Source organism: Ambystoma mexicanum, chromosome 1p, assembly GCF_040938575.1.
Source record: "Ambystoma mexicanum isolate Mex_15411 chromosome 1p, UKY_AmexF1_1, whole genome shotgun sequence".
Taxonomy (NCBI): domain Eukaryota; kingdom Metazoa; phylum Chordata; class Amphibia; order Caudata; family Ambystomatidae; genus Ambystoma; species Ambystoma mexicanum.
In genome coordinates this window covers 1209838529-1209858212 of record NC_090921.1, presented here as the reverse complement: position 1 = coordinate 1209858212, position 19684 = coordinate 1209838529, and the positions used below count along the sequence as shown (strand labels likewise).

General features: G+C 49.8%; 1 protein-coding gene across 9 annotated transcripts in view; it reads left to right on the top strand.

Moving 5' to 3' along the window:
- The window catches only part of GRAMD1A (GRAM domain containing 1A), a 1703145-nt gene that overhangs the window by 1575370 nt on the left and 108091 nt on the right, over positions 1–19684 (top strand). For 7 of the 9 annotated variants that reach the window (XM_069604938.1, XM_069604939.1, XM_069604937.1 and 4 more), the window contains one exon: positions 16819–16949. In XM_069604938.1, the coding sequence (XP_069461039.1) occupies positions 16819–16949 (131 nt within the window). The remainder of the gene's footprint in view (positions 1–16818; positions 16950–19684) is intronic. The other 2 variants (XM_069604941.1, XM_069604940.1) reach the window with 1 other exon arrangement.

Below are 19684 nucleotides of genomic sequence, written 5' to 3'. Positions count from 1 at the left end.
ACTCCCAAGAGAACAAGAGAAGGGCCTCAGGAGGACCCCAGGGCCAAATACCCGAGGCAGGACACAGCCCTAGACTTCCATAATGTGTATGACCTCACTGGTGAGGAACAATACTTGGAAGAGGATGATGAATTTCTGGACAATGAAGAGGGACAGAACCAAGAGGAAGGTCTGGAAGACAGCCCAGACATGGTAGGAGAAGGCTTCGGAGAAAATCCAGAAGAAGGACCTTCTCATCCCTGGCAATCCCCATCAGTATACTCGGACACTGATGTCCTGAACCTAAATCCTCCTCACAATTCACCTGTTAGAAACACGTCTCCCATTGACGATCAGCCCACATTCAATGCCCTGTTGCGCAGAGCAGCAGCACATTTCGAACTGGACACTGGGGAGATCTCTCCGGAAATAGACTTTGTGGAAAGAGAAATTAAGGAGAAACCCCCAGTCAGCCAGACCATTCCCCTCCTCGCTTCAGTGAAGAGAAGAATCATCCCTTCGCTATCCACACCCGCACTAATCAGAGGAGTTAATCCAAGGATTGAAAAACTTTTCACTCCTTCACCCTCAGACCCGCTGTACATCAGGGGACATTCCATTCCAGATTCCCTTGTAGTAACTAATACAAGGAAGAGGGCAGGGGTGCCGCTGTCCACCAGTGAGGCACCACCTGACAAGGAGGGCAAGAGGTTGTATGCCCTTGCTAAAAGAGTCACATCCTCGGCTGCCTTTTCGGCAAGAATTGCGAACAACAATTCTTTGCTAGCTAGCTACGCGGACGCGCAGTGGGCCAAACTGCGCAAGGACGCCGAAGAAGCGCCGGAACCACTACGTACACGCCTGCTATCAACTATTGGCGAAGGAACCCAGGTCAACCAGAGTATTGTAAAGAACTCTCTGGATGCTGCTGAGACAGCGGGACGTTCCCTGGTTCAGGGAATACTCCTAAAACGCCATGTATGGCTGCGCAACTCAGGGTTCAAACCGGAGACACAGGCGTCTTTAATAAATAAACCTGTTGAAGACTCAAACCTCTTCGGGAAAGCGGTGGATGAGGCTCTGGAAATGGCTAAAAAAGAGTTCGATACTATCAAGACTCTTGACCAGATCTCTAAACCCACTACCAGACGCGGCTATGGCAACAAACGCTTTTTTCGTGGCCAACGCCAACAGCAGAATCAGCAGCAACAGTACCCTGCCACCAGTTACCACACCAATAGTGGGCAGTACAGCCAATGAGGCCAGCGCAGGGGCAAAGGGAGAGGTCGGGGGTCCACCTCCAGAGGCTCCCAAGCCCCCAACAACACCAAGTGACGCAAAGATTCGCGTCCCCTCCCATGCAACACCGGTCGGGGGCCGGATAACATCCTTTCTTCCAGCATGGGAGGGAATAACGTCAGACCGCTGGGTACTTTCCACCGTAGCCCACGGATACTGCATCGAATTCAACAGTTCCCCCGAGGGGACGACGCATGACACCGGAACACCTTGCCATCCTTCTCCAAGAAGTACAACAACTGCTGGAAAAAGGAGCCATAGAGGTCGTGCCTCTATCTCAGGTAACGGAAGGTATTTATTCAGTGTACTTCCTTGTACCCAAAAAGGATCTAACCATGCGCCCTGTATTAGATCTGCACCCAGCGAACAAGTTTATCAAACCCCAGAAGTTTCGTATGGTGACCTTACAGGAAGTGATCCCACTGCTATCACAGGGAGATTACATGACAACATTGGACATGAAAGATGCATACTTTCATATTTTAATGTTGCCAGCGCACAGAAGATACCTCAGGTTCATGATAGAGGGCAAACACTACCAGTTCAGAGTGCTACCCTTCGGCATAGCATCAGCACCAAGGGTATTCACGAAGGTACTGGCAGTGGCAGCGGCCCACCTGCGCAGGTTGTCCATCCCAGTTTACCCTTACCTCGACGACTGGCTCATAACGGGATTCTTACGAAACATGCTTCTCCAATACCCAAAAGACTGTAGACCTTTTGTTCCAGTTGGGCTTCTCCATCAACGAAAAGAAGTCCAGCCTAGACCCCAGCCAAATCAAACAATTCCTAGGGGCTCTAATTCAAACCGAGGACGGCCTCGTCTTCCCCTCCAACGAGAGGGTCCAAAACATGCTGTTTCAGATCCCTCAATATGTGACCGGTCGAGAGGTGACGGTACGCAAAGCAATGCGCTTGCTAGGCATGATGGCGTTGTGTATTTATTTGGTACCTCACGCGCGCCTGCGCATGCGCCCTATGCAAGAGTGGCTCAACAGCCAGTGGTGTCAGGCCAGCGGACTATGGGACGATCTAGTGGTGGTCTCGCAGGCCTTGGTTCTCTCGCTACGGTGGTGGACAAAGGAAAACCTGGAAAGAGGGAAACCCTTTGCCACACCCGCGGCGGAAGCCACTCTGACCACAGACGCATCCCTCACAGGATGGGGTGCTCACCTATTCCATCAGACTGCTCACGGAGTGTGGACTCCGTACGTAGCATCCAAACACATAAATCTACTGGAGCTACTAGCTGTGTTCAAGGCGCTAAAAGCCTTCCAGGAACACCTACAAGGCAAGACTGTGTTGGTCCTTACAGACAGCACCACAGCCATGTACTACATCAACAAGCAGGGGGGCACCCACTCTCCAGGACTGTCCAAACTGGCCCAAAATATATGGAAGTGGGCTCTCAAACAAAACATGTTCATACTGTCACAACATGTACCAGGGGAACTCAATCTGCTGGCAGACAAACTCAGCAGAGATTTCCCCCTGCCCGAAGAGTACGAATGGCGACTGCACGAAGACATCGTCTTCGACGTCTTCACACAATGGGGATTCCCAGAAATAGACCTATTCGCAACCCTGGAGAACTCACAATGCCTAAGTTACGCCTCCAGGTACCCCCAGAACCAATCCAAGGGGAACGGTCTGTCGATGCAATGGTCAGGGAAATTTGTTTACGCTTTTCCCCCGACTCCCTTTCTCAACAAGGTGGTGCACAAGATGCACCAGGAACAAGTAACCATGATACTGGTGGCCCCAATGTGGGCCCGACAGCCATGGTTCGCTCACTTGATGGAGATGTCCCTATCTCCCCCAGTGAAACTTCCCTGCCCGTACAACATGCTGTCACAGGACAAGGGCAGGACACTGCATCCATCCCTCAGACCATGAACTTAGCAGCCTGGCTCCTGAGATCATAGAATTTGGACATCTACAACTCCCGCAGAGATGTATGGACATCCTCAGGGAAGACAGAAAACCTAATACTCGCCACTGCTATTCTAGCAAGTGGAAAAGATTTGTCATCTGGTGTAGAGGTAAGAGCATCAACCCGGTTGACTGCTCTCCCACACACATTGTTCTGTACTTGACCCATTTACTGGATTCAGGTCTAATGTTCAATTCCATTAAAGTCCACCTGGCGGCACTTTCTGCATACACCACTTCCCAATTTAAAGTGTCGTGGTGGAAGATACCAGTTATCAAAGCCTTCATGGAGGGAATAAAGAGAATACACCCCCCGATAGCTGACCCAGCTCCCAGATGGGACCTTAACGTGGTACTTACCAGACTCATGGGCTCACCTTTCGAACCCATGCACAAAGCATCTCTTAAAGACCTCACCCTTAAAACTGCTTTTTTAATAGCTATCACCTCCATCAGGAGGGTAAGTGAACTACAGGCTCTTTCTGTTCTAGACCCCTGCGTTGCAGTTCACAAAGATAAGGTGGTTCTATGCACGCACCCAAGGTTTGCTCCGAAGTTCATATCGAAATTCCACGTAAACCAGTCTATAGAACTGCCAACGTTCTTTCAAAATCCTTCCAACTTGGGAGAAAAAACTCTGCACACACTAGATGTGCGCAGAGCGGTCATGTTCTACATGGAAAGAACCAGACCACTGAGGAAGACTAATCAGTTCTTCGTCTCGGTGGCAGCAGGAAGAGAAGGGGATGCAGTTTCAAAGTCCACTATATCTAGATGGATTGTACAATGCATCACTCTCTGTTACACTCTTGCTAAGAGAGAACTGCCCTTTAAGCCTAGAGCACACTCTACTCGAGGCACAGGGGCGTCCATAGCATTCATTGCAAATGTTCCCCTTGAGTCCATCTGCAAAGCGGCTACCTGGAGTTCTGTGCACACCTTTACAAAACACTACTGTCTAGATGCACACTCGAGATCTGACTCCCAGGTGGGTCAGGCAGTATTAAGACATCTTTTCTCTACTGTTCCTTCTCATAACCCACCGCCAACTCCGGGTACTGCTCGCTAGTCTATGCACAGCATGTGATTCTAAGCAGATTAACAAGCATCAGAAGACAATGCATTACTTACCGTAAAAGCATTTCTGATGATTGTATCTGCTTAGATTCACATGCGCCCACCCTTCCTCCCCGCTCGGATGGAAGGAACATAGACTTCCTTTTATATCTCTCTTTTCTGTACTCACTCACGTCTAGAAGGCTCCCTCAGGGCAGAAAAATACAAACAGAGGGACCTCGACGCGTGAGGGATTGTGGGTACAACACACGTCACTATAGGGATAGTATTTCAGACACGCCTTGTCGACGTCCCTTTTCGACTACGAAAAACAAAATGCAATACTCCGCAGTGACCACTGGATGTCGGACCTATGCACAGCATGTGAATCTAAGCAGATACAATCATCAGAAATGCTTTTACGGTAAGTAATGCATTGTCATATTTTTACATCAGTTTTAAATAAGCATTCTTTAAAAAGGCAATGTATTCTAACAATTCAAGTAAACTTTGAAATACTTTTCAGAATCAATAAATCTAGTGGATAATCTTTGGATATACTTAATACACTTCTTTTCCTACACCCGGAGGTGACTTCAATCACAAGGATAGTATTTGCATTTATATATCACACCAATACACTTTGGTAGACTCTGAGTTGCAGAAAGGAAGGGTTAGGTAAGTAAAAAGGTTAGAACAGTTTCTCAGAACATGTGAGGACCACTAAATCCTGCAATGAAGTCTAGACCACCCTTTCCCAGCAGTAATAGTATACAACAAGCTACCACGTATGAGGGAGAAGCAATATCAAATTCTATGGATTTAGGAGAGTGCCTTGAGGGAGCCAGGATAGCCAAAGTCATTTGGACAACATCTATAGTTCTGATGCACTTCTTGGATAAAAGTCTTGCACAAAGTTAGAGAGTTCAGAAAAATCACTTGTAGGAACACATGTTAAAGGGAGTTGAAATCAACTCTGAAAGTAAGTAGGTGCAAGTGTCAAGTGAGACAGCACGACTTAAGGCAAGAAGGTAAGTATCCCCAAGCCTGAAAAAGTACCTTTGGTTTGAATAAAGGATTCCAGCTGGATTTCGTCTTGCTACAAACAAGCAGACCCTGTTTCCTGAGCCTTAGTCGTGCGGACAGGAGTGAGGACGTCTGGGGGGCTCATGTGGTGGTACTCGGGATGGTCGTCGGCAGCTATGGCTTTTCTTCGTTACAGCAGCACTTTGCGGTTTCAGCACTTCGTAAACAGAACTGATGCAGAACGATGGACACCGGTTGGACTTGCACTCTAGTGAGGGGACCCTGGATCGGGGATTTCCTGCTTCTGGAAGGTCATTAGGAGGTTCCTGGAGCTTTTGGCCATTTTGGCCAGATCGTTCCGCGTCAGACATTGCACTCGACTATGGACACTCGACCCCTGGCATTGAGCTTCTGCAGCAATGGAGAGGCACAGCAAGTCGTGGATTGTGCCAAAGTGGAGGTTGTCTCCATCTTAGTTGATCCCACTAACGCAAAGGGAGAAGGCATTCAGTCTGGAGCTTCTCTGTCGAGGTGAAAAAGGATGTCAGCACAGCAGCAGGGCTTCACCAGGCAATTCAACGTCCAGGAGGTTGCAGCGGGCTTCTCTTCTCTGTTTCTTCGACTGATGTTTTTTACAGTCGTCGACTCTGCCTGTAGTCCCAAGAACCTTACCTTTTTAAGCAAGTTTTGCCATTCATGCACAGCCTAGGCTGTCAATCACGCAGCAGGGTGGCTGTCCTTTTAGGCCGGCCAATCATGTCTAGCTTCGTTCAGACACTCCTACAGACAAAGGACAGGGGAGTTTTGGGATCCTCCCTCACATTCTGCCCTTCCAGACACACTGGAGCCATGGGCGGGCTTCAGGGCTGAAGCCCTCCAAAGGCAGAACAAACAAAGGGCTCAAACCTGTCAACGCACAGAGTACAACTCAAGAAAGACCTCACAAACAAAAAATGGCAAAAAAAGAAGACAGGGACCATTTTGACAAAATGGTCACCCATGGGTGCTGTACTGCAGCTGAGGGTTCAGCCTGCAGTAGAAAAGCACAATGGTAGAAAAAAGTAAACCACTGCCACCAGTCATTTAAAGTAGTGAGGGTAACAAAAAATGTTACATGAGAAAGTAGGATAAGGAGCTGCTAAGTAAGCCCCCCCCCCTGCACTCCACATAAGATGGTGTGCGCTGGGCCTTCAAAGAGAAAAGGTAAGTAAAGTCAATTTCACTTTACCATTCTTGGGAACTGTAGTTCACCCAAGAAAAGGTATTTAAACCTTAAGAGAAATCTAAAGGATTTATCAGTGACACTGTACTGAAGGTGCTATGTGTCACCATACAAAAAGCAGATGCCTATGGAGTTTGTCTGACTACAAAAACAGTGAAAACACAAAATCCAAATCAGGTAAAAGCACATGAGGGAGTGAAAAAAAGGTCTCACTTACTTCAGTCCTACGTCCAGAAAAAGAGCTGAGGGTCTCTAAGGTTGAAGGGAATTACCACAGAAATGAACATTCTCCATAACAGCTACTGAATGTGTTTGTGGAGGACAAAAACAGGCAATGCCTCTACTGCCTATATCCAGACCACAAGGAAGGAAATTGCGAGATATGCCCCAGCTTCTCCAAGAAGACAACGAAGGATAGGCACAGTAGACTGGCGGCGTGGCTGAACACCAAGGCCTCTGCTCCGTGCTCTGAGGAGGGTCATGCATCACCCAGGACCGGCCGGTCAGAGGAGCAGTCTTAGTCTCCTAAGTCCTTTGAGGGCGCCTCATACATGGGGGACCAAGACAAGTCCAAGAACCGCAAGTCCGGGTCCACCGGGGTCGCCCCCAAGCTGGTCCCACGATGGACAGGGCGCGATCAACATCACCATCCGCCTCCATTGCCAGCCGGCAATCAAGCTCCTCCTCAGAGGAAATCGTCCAACCCGGGCAGCTGCGGGAGAAGCCTGAGAAGCCAGGGATGGAGGAGAAGGCCGAACTGCCCAAGAAGGCCCAATCGGCACAGGAGAAGTCTTCGTCGATGATCGAGCTGGTGGCGGCTGCTCTTACGAATGCGAACGGGGCTGACCCCGTGAAGGTAGCCCCCACAGCGCAGACAGTGTCCCTGCCCCCGGGGTGCGAAACCGCTGCAGTGACTTTGACGAAGTCTGCTAGCACAACGGAGACGGGGATGCCAACTCTGAGCCCAGCTTGACCCCTCAGGGTGGAAAAGGGGGTGGTGGCAAGCAGGCCCCAGATCAGCCCCAGGCCGTGTACCAGGCCATGGAAGTTTCGTCCACGGATGACGAGCTGGAGTCCTTACTCACGGTCCACAAGGACGTGGAAGAGGAGGATGGCGCAGGGCCTAGTGTTCTGATCATGGTAGCTCAGCTGATGGCTGTGTCTCTGGACATCCTGCCGACCCTACACACCTTGGTGTCGGAGATCCAGAAGAGGATGCCGCAGGGCCCAGTTCCTATGGTCCCACATGCCCCTGATCAGCCACCAGCGAAGAGTAGGAAGCGTCATTTGACGCCCCCATTTTAGCCTCCACATGCACCTCGTACACCCTCTCCCCAGTAGACCCGGACAAGGGTACGGGGATGGATATGCCCCCGATCAGCCAACATCAAAGAGAAGGAAGCGTCATTTGACGGCCCCATTTCAGCCTCCACATCTGCATCAGGCACCCTCTCCCCAGTAGAACCGGACAAGGGTACGGGGATGGGTACGGCCATGGCACCGACAGATGGCGATGACGATATTGTTGCAGCGTGCGGCGGATCTCCGCAGCCAAGGGCGTGCCCACCGGATGAAGTCGGGTCGTTCCATTCCATGATCGCCGAGCCTCCACGCTGTTCCAGCTTGTGTCCAAAGAAACCAAAAAGGAGAGTTTCCTGTAGCAGAGGCGCGAGACCAAGAGGAAGACAATCATGGCGGTGCGACAATCATGGCGGTGCGCCTTCTGGGCGACGTGTGTGAGGAGGGCCTGACCCTCTTGAAGAACCCTTGCATGGCTCTGGCCAAACGGGACAGGCTGGAGAAGAAGTACCGGGTGCCGGAATCTGCACCCAAGTGCCAGAGGTTGCAACCATCGCCGGATTCAGTGGTTTTGATGGGTGCGAGGAAACGGCTAACCCATCATCGTCGTCTTCAGTCCCTCCGGACAGCGAGGGAAGAAGATGAATGCCATGGGAAGAAATGTTATTTACATCGCGGCGTCCACCATCAAGGCGGCCAACACACTGGCGATCCTAGCCAGGTACAAGATGGGTCCAATTCTGGAGTTTCTCCCGACGATAAGAGGATGGTGGCAATCACCATCTCCCAGGAGGTTGAGGTAGTGTCGGAACATGCCATCACCGTGGCGCTGGACATTGCCGGCACAGGGTTCTGGCAGATGGGAACAGTGTCTGCCTTTGCGCCAAGGCTGGATGAAAGCCACACATTTCTGAGAGTTGAGAGAATGTCCAGGCGAGGGTACTGGACATGTCTTTTGACAGAGATAACCTTTTTGGGAAGTTCGTCGACAAGTCCCTGCAGGCCATCAAAGCAGATACGGAGACGGCCCAATCCCTGGGCACACTGGAGCAGCACCACTCTTCTTTTTGCTCCTCCAGAGCAGGTTGACAAAAAGTTTTTCCTATCCGTATCGTCAGCCTTCCAGATCCATGACTCAGGAAGCTTACAGAGGCCGTTCCTAGGCCTACGGTGGAGGAGGAAACTGTTGGTGTCTCCCGCAAGGCAGGACGCTGGCACCAAAGCAAGCCTGAACCGGCCAGGACGTCTGGCCCCCACCTGTGCACCCCGGTGGGATGCCGGCTGGCGGGGTTCGTCAATGAGTGGGAAAAGATCACCACCGACAGATGGGTGCTGGATGCTCTCGCCCAAGGACATACCCTGGAATTTCAGCAGAGGGACCTGCGTTTCCCTCCAGTGGCCTTGCATCTCTCAGCTCTTGGGGGAGGTGCGGACCAAGTTATGAAAAGGGGCAATAGAGCTAGATCCCCAACGACTGCGGGGCTCCAGTGTCTATTCCAGATTTACTCAAAAAAGAAGACCCGGGGATGGATGCCCATTCTGTACCTGTGACGTCTGAGCAAGTTACTCAAGTCCCAAAAGTTCAGGATGGTCAAACTGCAGCACGTGCTTGGCCAACTGGCAAAAAGGAGACTTTTTGACATTGCTAGACCTGGAGGACGCCTTCTTCCACGTTCCCTTTCACAAGAAACACAGAACGTTTCTATGTTTCATAGTGCTGGGACGGCACTACCAGTTCAAGGCCCTGCCTTTCGGCTTGAAGTCGGCTCCAGGGTGTTCACGAATTGCCTGGCACTTGTGGCAGCCCATTTCCATCTACGGGGTATACACGTGTACCTGTACCCCGACAACTGTCTCATCCGGACCCGCTTGCAAGAGTTAGCCGTCGGACACACTGACGATCTGGGATTCTCCCCATCAACTATCCAAAGTCCTGCTGGACACCATCGCAGAACTCGCTGTTCCTAGGAGCCAGACTCAATACGGTCTCCTGCCTGGCTTCACCCTCGGAGGAGAAAGTAACGGCCATTCAGGGGAAAGTGCAATGACTGTTTTCGATGAAGACCACCACGGTGCGAACCATCAAGTCGTTGCTCGCCATGATGTTGTCTTGCATCTACATTATCCGGCTCTGCAGGTTACGGATGTGACCTCTTCAGGTGTTCCTGGACGCTCGCTGGCAAGATCCTGCTCAAGGATTTCAATCGGGAGATAAGGTGGTGGGGCGCTCACTCCAACATCACCCAGGGCGCAGGTTTTCAAAACTCCCCATACCAGTCACCACGGACGCTTCCCTGGATAACGGCGCCCACACCAGACATCTGCACGCCAGAGGCCTGTGGCTGCCGGAGGAGAAGGATCTCCATATCAATATCCTGGAGCTACGGGTCCTAGAGTCATTCCTTCCGTCTCTGAAGGACAAGGTGGTGAGAATCTTCATGGACAACACTACCATGATGTTCTACATCAGGAAGCAGGGGGGCACTCGATCCAAGGAGGCACAGGACTTGTGGCACTGGGCTGTCGGATAAGGCACTTTCCTCGTTCCCTTCACCTGGCGGGAGTCAAAAACACCATTGCAGACTCCCTCAGCAGGGAATTGCGCTGCAGCCATGAGTGAGAAGTTCGGCAGGACCAGGTGGACCGCATCTTCGTCAAGTGGGGCAGGCCCCAGCTCGAGATGTTTGCAATGGCGGCAACATCAAAATGCCAGAAGTTTGCCGGCAGATTCCACCAACCGAGGAGCCTAGGGTACACGTTCTTCCCGTGGGAAGGACTGTTTCTGTACACGTTTCCTCTGTTGCCTCTCTTGCTACGAGTCATCAACACACTCAGACAGTGCCAATGCAGGATGATACTCATCGACCTGACGTGGCCGAGGCAGATTTGGTACCCGGACCTTCTCAGCCTGTCAGCGTCGCCTCAGGTCAAGCTGCCAGTGGTTTTGGATCTTCTCACCAGAGAAGGAGGCGCAATCCTTCACCTCGACCCAGGATCGCTGAGCCTAAGGACTTGGCTCACGCAGCCCTAGAGTTTGGAGGATATGAGTTGCCTCCCGGCTGTAGGGAGGTCCTCGCCAAAGCCAGGGCGTCGTCGACTTTGAAGTACTATGGTCACAATTGGAAGCATTTCGCTACGTGCTGCCGGGCTTAGAAGATTACCCCTCTGAGGGTTAATGTCCTGCATATTGTTCCATACTTGCTATCCTTGGCCAAGGACGGACTGGTGCACGCCTCTATCAAGGTACATCTGGTGGCTATCTCCCGCTACACCAGGTGTCCAGGAAGTTATTCACTTGTCAAGGAGTTCCTCAAAGGACTGTTTCAATCTTTCCCGCCGGTGAAGGCTCCTGCCTCGGCATGGGAACTCAACGCGGTGCTGACCAGGCTCATAGGGGCCCCCTTCGAGCCTATGCATCAGGCTTCTCTCAAGTTCCTATTGTGGAAAAAGGCTTTCCTTGTGGCCAACACGTCTGCAGGAGCGTAGGTAAGATCCAGGCCCTAGCCTGCAAACAGCCGTACCTAACTTTCCACGAATTGAGGGTGGTGCAGCAGATGCACCCCTCTTTCATGCCGTAGGTTCCGTCAGAGTTCCACCTCAACAAGCCGTTTGTGTTACCTGTTTTTTTCCTGAAGCCTTTGACACCGGCTGAAAGGGCCTTGCACTCACTGGACATTGCTCGTGCCCTGACGTTCTACGTGACACGCCCAAAATGTTTTCCATCTCGAGGTGACTCTCCGGTGGCATCACGCACTGTTATCGGTTGGCAAGCCGACCGCTGCCCAGCTGTCCGAGAGCCCACTCTACCCAGCGCGATCACTGCAATAACGTTCCTGTCTGGTGTGCCCCTACTGGGCATCTGCAGGGCAGCTACATGGAGGTCGACGGGGATTCCAGAGAAGAGTCCAGAGTCGGCCAAGCAGTGCTACACAACCTGTTCGGCTTGAGGTGAGTCTTTTCCAGAGGTAAGAGTTGATTGCTTCTGTTGAGCCTTGCCACCTCCTGTGGTTGTGTAATGTTGTACTGCTATGGATTTGTTATGCATGAGCATGTGAATCCATGCCAGACCCCATGCTGGAGAAGGAAAAAGTTACATACCTGTAACTATTGTTCTCCAGCATGGGTCTGGTATGGATGCACATGCAAACCCTCCCTCCGTCCCCTCTGAGGCTCTCCTTGGTCCTACTGCCACTTTACGTGCTTACCAAATCTGAAGATGGCTGCCAGAGGAGGGGCTTAAGGAGAGGGTAGTCATTGGCTGGGGGCAGCATGACCCAGAGATCAGGGATTGGTTTAAAGGATAAATACAGTTTGTAAGTGAAAGTGAAACAGTTTTTTTAGTTTACTGAGGATTCACAGCCTGACGACGGGGAATATTCATGAGCATGTGAATCCATGGCAGACCCATGCTGGAGTTACAGGTAAGTAACTTTTTCCTTCCTCCATATCTCTTTAAAGGCATCTCTGTTATCCAAGTCACAGGTGATCATAGGTCGTGTCAGCATAAGGTCAGTGTGAAGAAGATATCGCAAACTCAACCATCCTGGATGTAATATGTCATTTTGCGAAGGAAACCGTTCCATGCTGCCATCAAATAGCACAGGGGTGCAAGCTCAGTATTACTCCATCACCGTTATAGATGTTTAAAATAATAACATACATTTTTCAGACTAAATGCAGTCACTAATAATTCTGCTGCACAGCGTTGAACGTGTTCTTGATTAACATCACGAAGACACGCTCAATGAGAAATAAAAAATAAGGTGTACTTAGCATTTGTAGATCTGGCCCAAGCCTTCGATATTGTGGACAGAAACTGTCTTTGGGCTAAGCTAAATATTTGGGCTTGGCCCAGTTAACGCTTTAGAGGCCATAAAGGCTCTACATTCCGGAACTTTATCAAAAAGAAGACTGGACGCAAGTGGGCAGCTCTCAGGTCCATGTAACACAGGAAAGGACCTCAAACAGGGCTGTCCACTTGTGTCAGCCCTCGTTAATTTATACATTTCTGATTTAAAATAAACCTTGAAGGTCAAGATCTTTCCTTCTCGTATTAACGGTAACACCCTAGACAGACTGCTGTATGTGGACGACTTGTTCCTTATTGATCAAACATCTATCGGGCTGCAGTCTCAACTAAGCGCCTTACAGGACTATGTTTACCAAAATGGCTTGAAGATCAATGCCTCCAAATCCAGGATACTGATCTTGCAGTCGGCACTAGGAAAAAAGTGTTAGAAGCTCCTGGCACTTAAATAATGAGACACTTACGAGAGTCGACTCCTTTGTGTACCTAGGAATGTGTTTAAATATCAGCCTGAATGATGGCCCAAGGGAAGCCATTTTGCGAGCCAAAATTAAAAAAAGTTGCCAGCCTAAGGACGGGCACTACTGAAAAGATATGGCGGGTGCTGGCTTTCCCCTGTTATCACTTTCTACCGTATGAAGGTTATTCCCATATTAACATATGGTGTAGAAGCCTTTTTTGCTCTCCTTGGAAGATTATGGTTGGTTCTTGAGGGCCTCTTTTGGAAAAGGGTTCTCAACATTCCCAATTGTGTGCTGATTCAAGTTTTAAGGATGGAGCTTGACTTAATTTCATAGTTGCTTGGAAAAGCCGAGGAGACTTTATTGTCAAACCCAGCAGCTGTAAAAAAAACATAAATTATGGAGGCAAGACTGCATAGAGACGCAAGTTCAGAGACAGCTGCGTCATATGCGTGATGTTTGCTGTGGGTCATTAAGCTTTTTTTCTATGTTGCAGGCAAAGACACCGTTCTTTCCAAAGGTGTGATGAACCAGGACTGAGACACAGACACAGTCAACCGGCCCTAGTGATTGCTAAACTTTTATTCAAAATAAAATGTGTTGGAAAATGCCTCACTGTCCTGCTCTAGGAGGTATTTCCCTACCTTAACCATAAACAAAGGGTCTGTCCTGCGTCAAGATGTCCAATGCAAAATGTCCTGTGTCCGAAATCCTATGCTAGCCCTCATCTTCTAAAAAGTAACTCTAAGCTGCTTAGGGTATTGGTTTGACCTTAAAAGTGACAAACGTTCAAAATTCCAAAAGAAAAGGATAACTCCAGTTCCAGGGTATGGCTCCCTCCCCCATGTTTCTCTCCACCTAAAACAGTATTTCAACAAGAATAACCACTTTCTTTATAGGCCAAGAGGATAACTCCCTCTCTTGGTATTTGCTATTTATTTCCCAGACTTGGCCTTTCCTGATATAATCTCCTAGCAGGGCTTTCTCATATCACTCAGTTCACAACCCCAAGGGCATATGTCTTCATAGGATTCTCTTGACACACTTGACTTTGCCTGGTATACTCTCCCGCCAGGGCTTTCTCATATAATTCAACTCTCTCTCAATATGGACGCGGGTCCCAGACTTGCATGGTTTCTCAGGCCGCATCCTTTTCCATGCATTCAACATCCAACAGGTTGCACCGTTTCCAAGTGGCCTTTCCACTCTTTCCCGGTGTGCAGCAATCCTCCCGAAGTATCCTGCCTTCCCCGGCTCAGCTCACGGGATGTATTTGGCTGCTTCGCTCTTCCTCTTGCCATACCGTGAATGCTGCAGTTCACCGGTCGATTGGGAGAACGATCGGCTTCTTCGCCGCTCTGCCTCTTCATCGAAGTTGAAGGGCAGCACCTTGCTCTTAGTCCTGCCACGGCAGAGCACCGGGTCTTTACTCCTTCCCCTCAGGGATGCCGGCAACCCTTTAGCGCCAGGCAGCGGTTCGCCTGCTCCTCTCCCTCCAACGGACTTTGCCTGCCGCTAAGTTCTCCTAAAGCTTCTTCCGACGCGAGCCGCCTTCTTGTGTCAGGTATCTCTCTCTCTCTCCTGCATCACATATGGGGAATTTGAATGGCCTGGCATTGCGTGTCTCCTTCCAACAACTAGAGTGCAGTCTGGGCTTCTGTGCTTTAGTGATCTGCAGAGGGGTATCCCTGAAAGGAAAAGGGGGATGCCGGGTCTCATCTGACACCCGACTCCCCATGAGGGTCGCCTTCCTCCATGTGGACCTCCCTAAAGGAGTGATGACATCATTTGATTCATCACAACGGGCAAAAGGATTTCAGTTTACTACTTAAATAGTTTATATGTTTTCAAAGATCAGCAAAATTAAGGTTTTTCATTTTACTTATTGACCGATTCTTTTAGGGAGGTGGCCTCCTGGGCAGATATTCCCATCTGTATGGCCCACCCACCTCTAGATTACATACTGAATATGCATAGGTTTTTGGGATTTCAGTAAAATCTGATGTAATCCACCTTCTGCCCCTCAAATCATTTTCACTTTTAGATGTTTATCCGAAAATGTCCACTGGATGGCTGCTTGGATCTTGCTACTTGCGTATTCTTGTATCAAATAGAAAATTAAAAGCAAGGCCAGCACTGCCATCTAGTGGGCATTTTCAGGTATTTTCGTCCCTGAATATGAAAGACCATACCCAAGTTCCTTCCCCATGTAATTATTTATTGTATGGACCATGTATTTTTAAATGTTGCAATTCAGAGCTAATTATTGGATTCTCAAAACTACGTAGCTGAAAAGAAATTCAATTAGCAGTTATTAGGGAAGACATTAATGGAATACTTGATGAAATGGTGCCTTATGTTACACAGATTCTCCAACAAACACTAGTCCATTCAAGTTCTATTGGGGACATGGACCAAGGAAACGCCACTTCTATTCCCATACTGCAAGGTTTTCTGCACAATTTGATTGTACCGTTTGGTTAAGGAATATCAGAGTTATATCTGCCATTTGTAATCCCTAATTCCCATTGAATTTTAAATATCCATCCCCTTTTTTTTTTTTTATGGTTCCAGAATCTATTTTACTATCCACTTAATAAATATGCATATCTTATGTTTTTTTTCCACGGGCTTAATTGTATTGTGTGTGATGAGAAACCTAGTCCCCAGACGTGTTTTATTTTGTCAGTTCTTTCTCCTGAATGCAGCCTTGAAAATGAACATACAGATATACCTGCCTCGGTCCCCATGCACCTTTCCCTTCCTCTTCTATACAACATGGAACAGTTAAACTTTGGATAGTACATGTCTTAGGTATCAATGCAAAAATAATTGAGCACTTTTCTTCACCCATGTCAGGCAAGATGGTGGCGATCAAGTCCTTATTTGATTCTTTGCATTTTTACATGTGCACTTTTCCATTACAAGTATGAAATGCAATTTGCTGGGCATTAGGCAAGGTAATTAACAAGTTTGCTATTTGCACAAATGTGGGATTTATGGATTGCAATGACGAGGCTTCAACGTGAGCTGTAGAGGTGAGGGATTGGAAGCAAAGTATACAGAATATTTTAAAGAGAGTTAATATATTTGCAATAAAGCAAAGAATAACCTCTGTTTCATTGCAAATTCAGGCCTAAAAGTCCAAGAAAGCAAAGAGATAAGAAGGCTTGCGTCAGCATGTGTTATTTCTTTTTTTTTTTTTTTTTTGTTGCTGCTTCGAAATGTATGTCTGCACTACAATGTTGTCTACACTGGAAAAAAACAGTTGCCAGACATTGTTTCTTGAGAGAAACAATGGATAAGCACTGATGAACGTAGGTGTGGAAAAATGTTGAAAATCTTGGGGGGGAAATAAACACTGAAAACAGGAAACCCTAAATATACTCAACCCACTTGATCATGGGTTTTGTGATCAACTCTACCCATTAATCCGATACTTTCTCTGCTAGTTGCCCATTACTAGTCTATTGTTTCATGCGGCCGCATCTAAATTAAAACTGCTCTGCTCATGGCTGCATTTCCTGAGGACAACATATGCGTTTGTTTGGAATGTTTGCAGTGTATGATCACATTACATTGCAGCTCCATGGCCTCGTGCTGGCGTCAAAAACCAAGCAATCTGCTGTCTGTGAGAAGGATCTCCTTTAGTGTGAGTGGAGTCTTTGCAACCCAGAGGGTCCTTATGTTGATTAGGGGTGCACGGATCTAAATGTTGACCCTTTGTGCGTTTACAGATGTTACCCTGAACTCCTGGACCCGCGACGGCATCAGCAAGCAGACAAGGGTCATCTCTTACACCATTCCCATCAATAATCCCCTCGGGCCCAAGTCTGCCCCTGCTGTGGAGACGCAGGTAAGGGCACAGGTGAGCTGTCCACAACTAATGCAGTCTTCCCAGGGCATATCCCAGTTTCTTGTCATGTCGTGCCATGTAATGTGAAAAATGAAAGTGTATCTAACTGTAATTTTCTGTGTATAGAGAGAGGGCTATCCTAATGCGTACTCGTATAATGTACTCTTCCAGTGAGAAACTGGGAGGGAGCACGCGTATGGAATTTGAACATGAAGGGAGATTCCAGAAAATGATTTGGATGAGAACGGAGCTTTCTGATATTCCATATTTGTGTAAATTAGTCATATATGGTTATGTATACATTGAGTATGGAAATTTGATTAATGCGAATTTAAACATTGAATATTATTATACCCATTCACATGCTCATGAATATTCCCATTCGTCAGGCTGGGAATCCTTGGTAAATAAAAAAATCAGTTTCAGTTTCACTTCTGAACTGCCCTTCCAAACAACCAATCACTGGCCTCTGGGTCAAACTGCCCCCAGCCAATGACTGCCCTCTACCTAAGCACCTCCTCTAGCAGCCATCTTCAGATTTTTACCGCACGTTCAAGTGCTGGGAGTCCTCGTTCTATAGCTCTCGAGCTTTTACTGCGTTTTGTGATTTTTCTAAGAGGTTTACTCTATTTTTCCAGTCGATGGAGCCTTAAGCTCCATCGATCCATCTTCCGATTAACGGGGACCCGTCTTCGGATTCTTCAGCGCCCATCAAGGGCGATTTTTCGTCGAGTTTCTTCTTGGAGGATTCCAGAAGCTACTTCAAGGCCTCCCCCGCGTGGAGATGGCAGAGGAGAAGGAAGGCTCGACGCCTTTGTTCAGGATTTGTCCAGGATGCGGCTTACGGAACATCTACTTGGACGATGGGCACTCAGTCTGCCTCTACTGCCTGCATTCAGACCAAACGCACGTGGAAGATGACTGTGCATTTTGCCAGGATATGGTGCCCCGCACCATGAAGGACCGGCGCAGGCGACTCACCAAGTGGCTCCAGGCCAAGGCCCCCGCTACGGGTGGGTCCCGGCAGCATGCCTCCCCCAGCCACAAGACGTCTGAGTGCTCTTTTAAGACCTTTGAGGGCCCCCCAGCGACGGGTGCCCAACATAAGGCCAAGCACCGGGAGTCCGCGGGCACTGTGTGCACCGTTGCGACTTGCTCCCAGGCAGCTAGGGCGGACACAGCGTCTCACCTTCGACCATGAGCCAACGCTCCAGTTTGGCAAAGAAGAGGAAGTCAGATCACCCGGGTAAGCTTCTGGAGAAGCCCCGGACGGACCATCAGAGAAGGACAAGGGGGAGCAGGGCGCTGACCCTCCCCCCAAGGTGAAGGGCCCCATAGCTCGACCAAGGTCGTGCAGGCCCGGATTCACCCAGCAAAACCTTTAATTGAAGGCGTGGTGGCGTCCCTAGCGAAGGCCGCTGATGCGGGTTTGCAGGGTACGGTCCCCAAGGTGAGAGTTTCCCTGCCTGCCAGGAGGGAATCGTCATTTCAGCCCATAGGGAAGACACAGGAGAAGACGATGCCCATCATCTCCCCGAAACCGTCTCCCCTGGGCGAGAAGAGGGAGTGGTACGGTAGTCCTGCAGTGCATGGACATCTCCTCTGAGGAGGAGCTTTCTACTCTCCAGACCATTTTGGAGAAGAAATTTGTCGAGGCCAAGGCCTACGGGAGGGACCCCGATGAGGGAGACGTCGAGAGTGGCGACGAGACCGACGAGTAGGATCAGGCCATAGAGAAGTTGGAGGCCCCTACACCGCTGCCTCCGTTGCTCCCACCTCCGCCACCTCAGCAACCATCTCAACCCCCAGCGGACATTTCGGTGGACATTCTCCAGGCACTCCACCTTGTGTTCGGAGATTCAAACGAGGATGCCCCTTTCGCCGACGGAAAACCTTGCGGCACCGGAAGATCCTGCGGCACCGGGGCCATCAGGTGTGCCCCCTACCAAGAAGGGGAGAGTTCACCTTCCACCGCCTTTTCACCGGTCGCCCCCCCCTACACCGAGGGAGGATACAGACCCGGGAACGGGCACAGATGACGGCGGGTTAGGAGACCTCCCGTCTCCGCCACCCAGAGCCTCACCGCCCAACGAGATCGGCTCATTCCATGCCATGATCTCTAGGGCCTCGGACCTGTTTCAGCCAACCCCCGAGGAAAAGAAGAAAGAGGGATTCCTGTACCAACGCTGCGAGGCAAAGAGGAAGACCGTGCTATTGATTCCTCTGTTGGACGACATTTGGGACGAGGGGCTGTCTCTTATGAAGAACCCGTCCTCGGCCCCGGCGAAGAGGGACCGGTACGAAAAGAAGTATGGGGTGCCAGACTCTGCACCCAAGTGTTTGAGGTCCCAGCCTTCCGCGGATTCAGTAGTCTCGGCGGCGGCAAGGAAGAAATCCTCTGGCTCTGCTGCGTCAGCGACCTCCGCCCCCCGGACAACGAGGGGAAGAAGTTGGACGCCATGGGACGATGAGTCATCACATCGGCAGCAACGACCATCAAGGCAGCCAACGCCCTCACCACCGTGGCCCGCTACGACAGGGAGCTTTGGTTTAAAATTGCCCCTCTCCTGTATTCCTTCCGGATGACAAGAGGGCGGAGGCCCTTGAAATCCAACAAGAATGCGAGGTGGCATCGCACCATGCCATAACGGTGGCCACGGACATCGCCCACACCGGCTTCTGCCAGATGGGCTACAGCGTTTGCCTTCGTCGGCGTGGTTAGCTTAAGGCCACCAATTTCCGTCAGG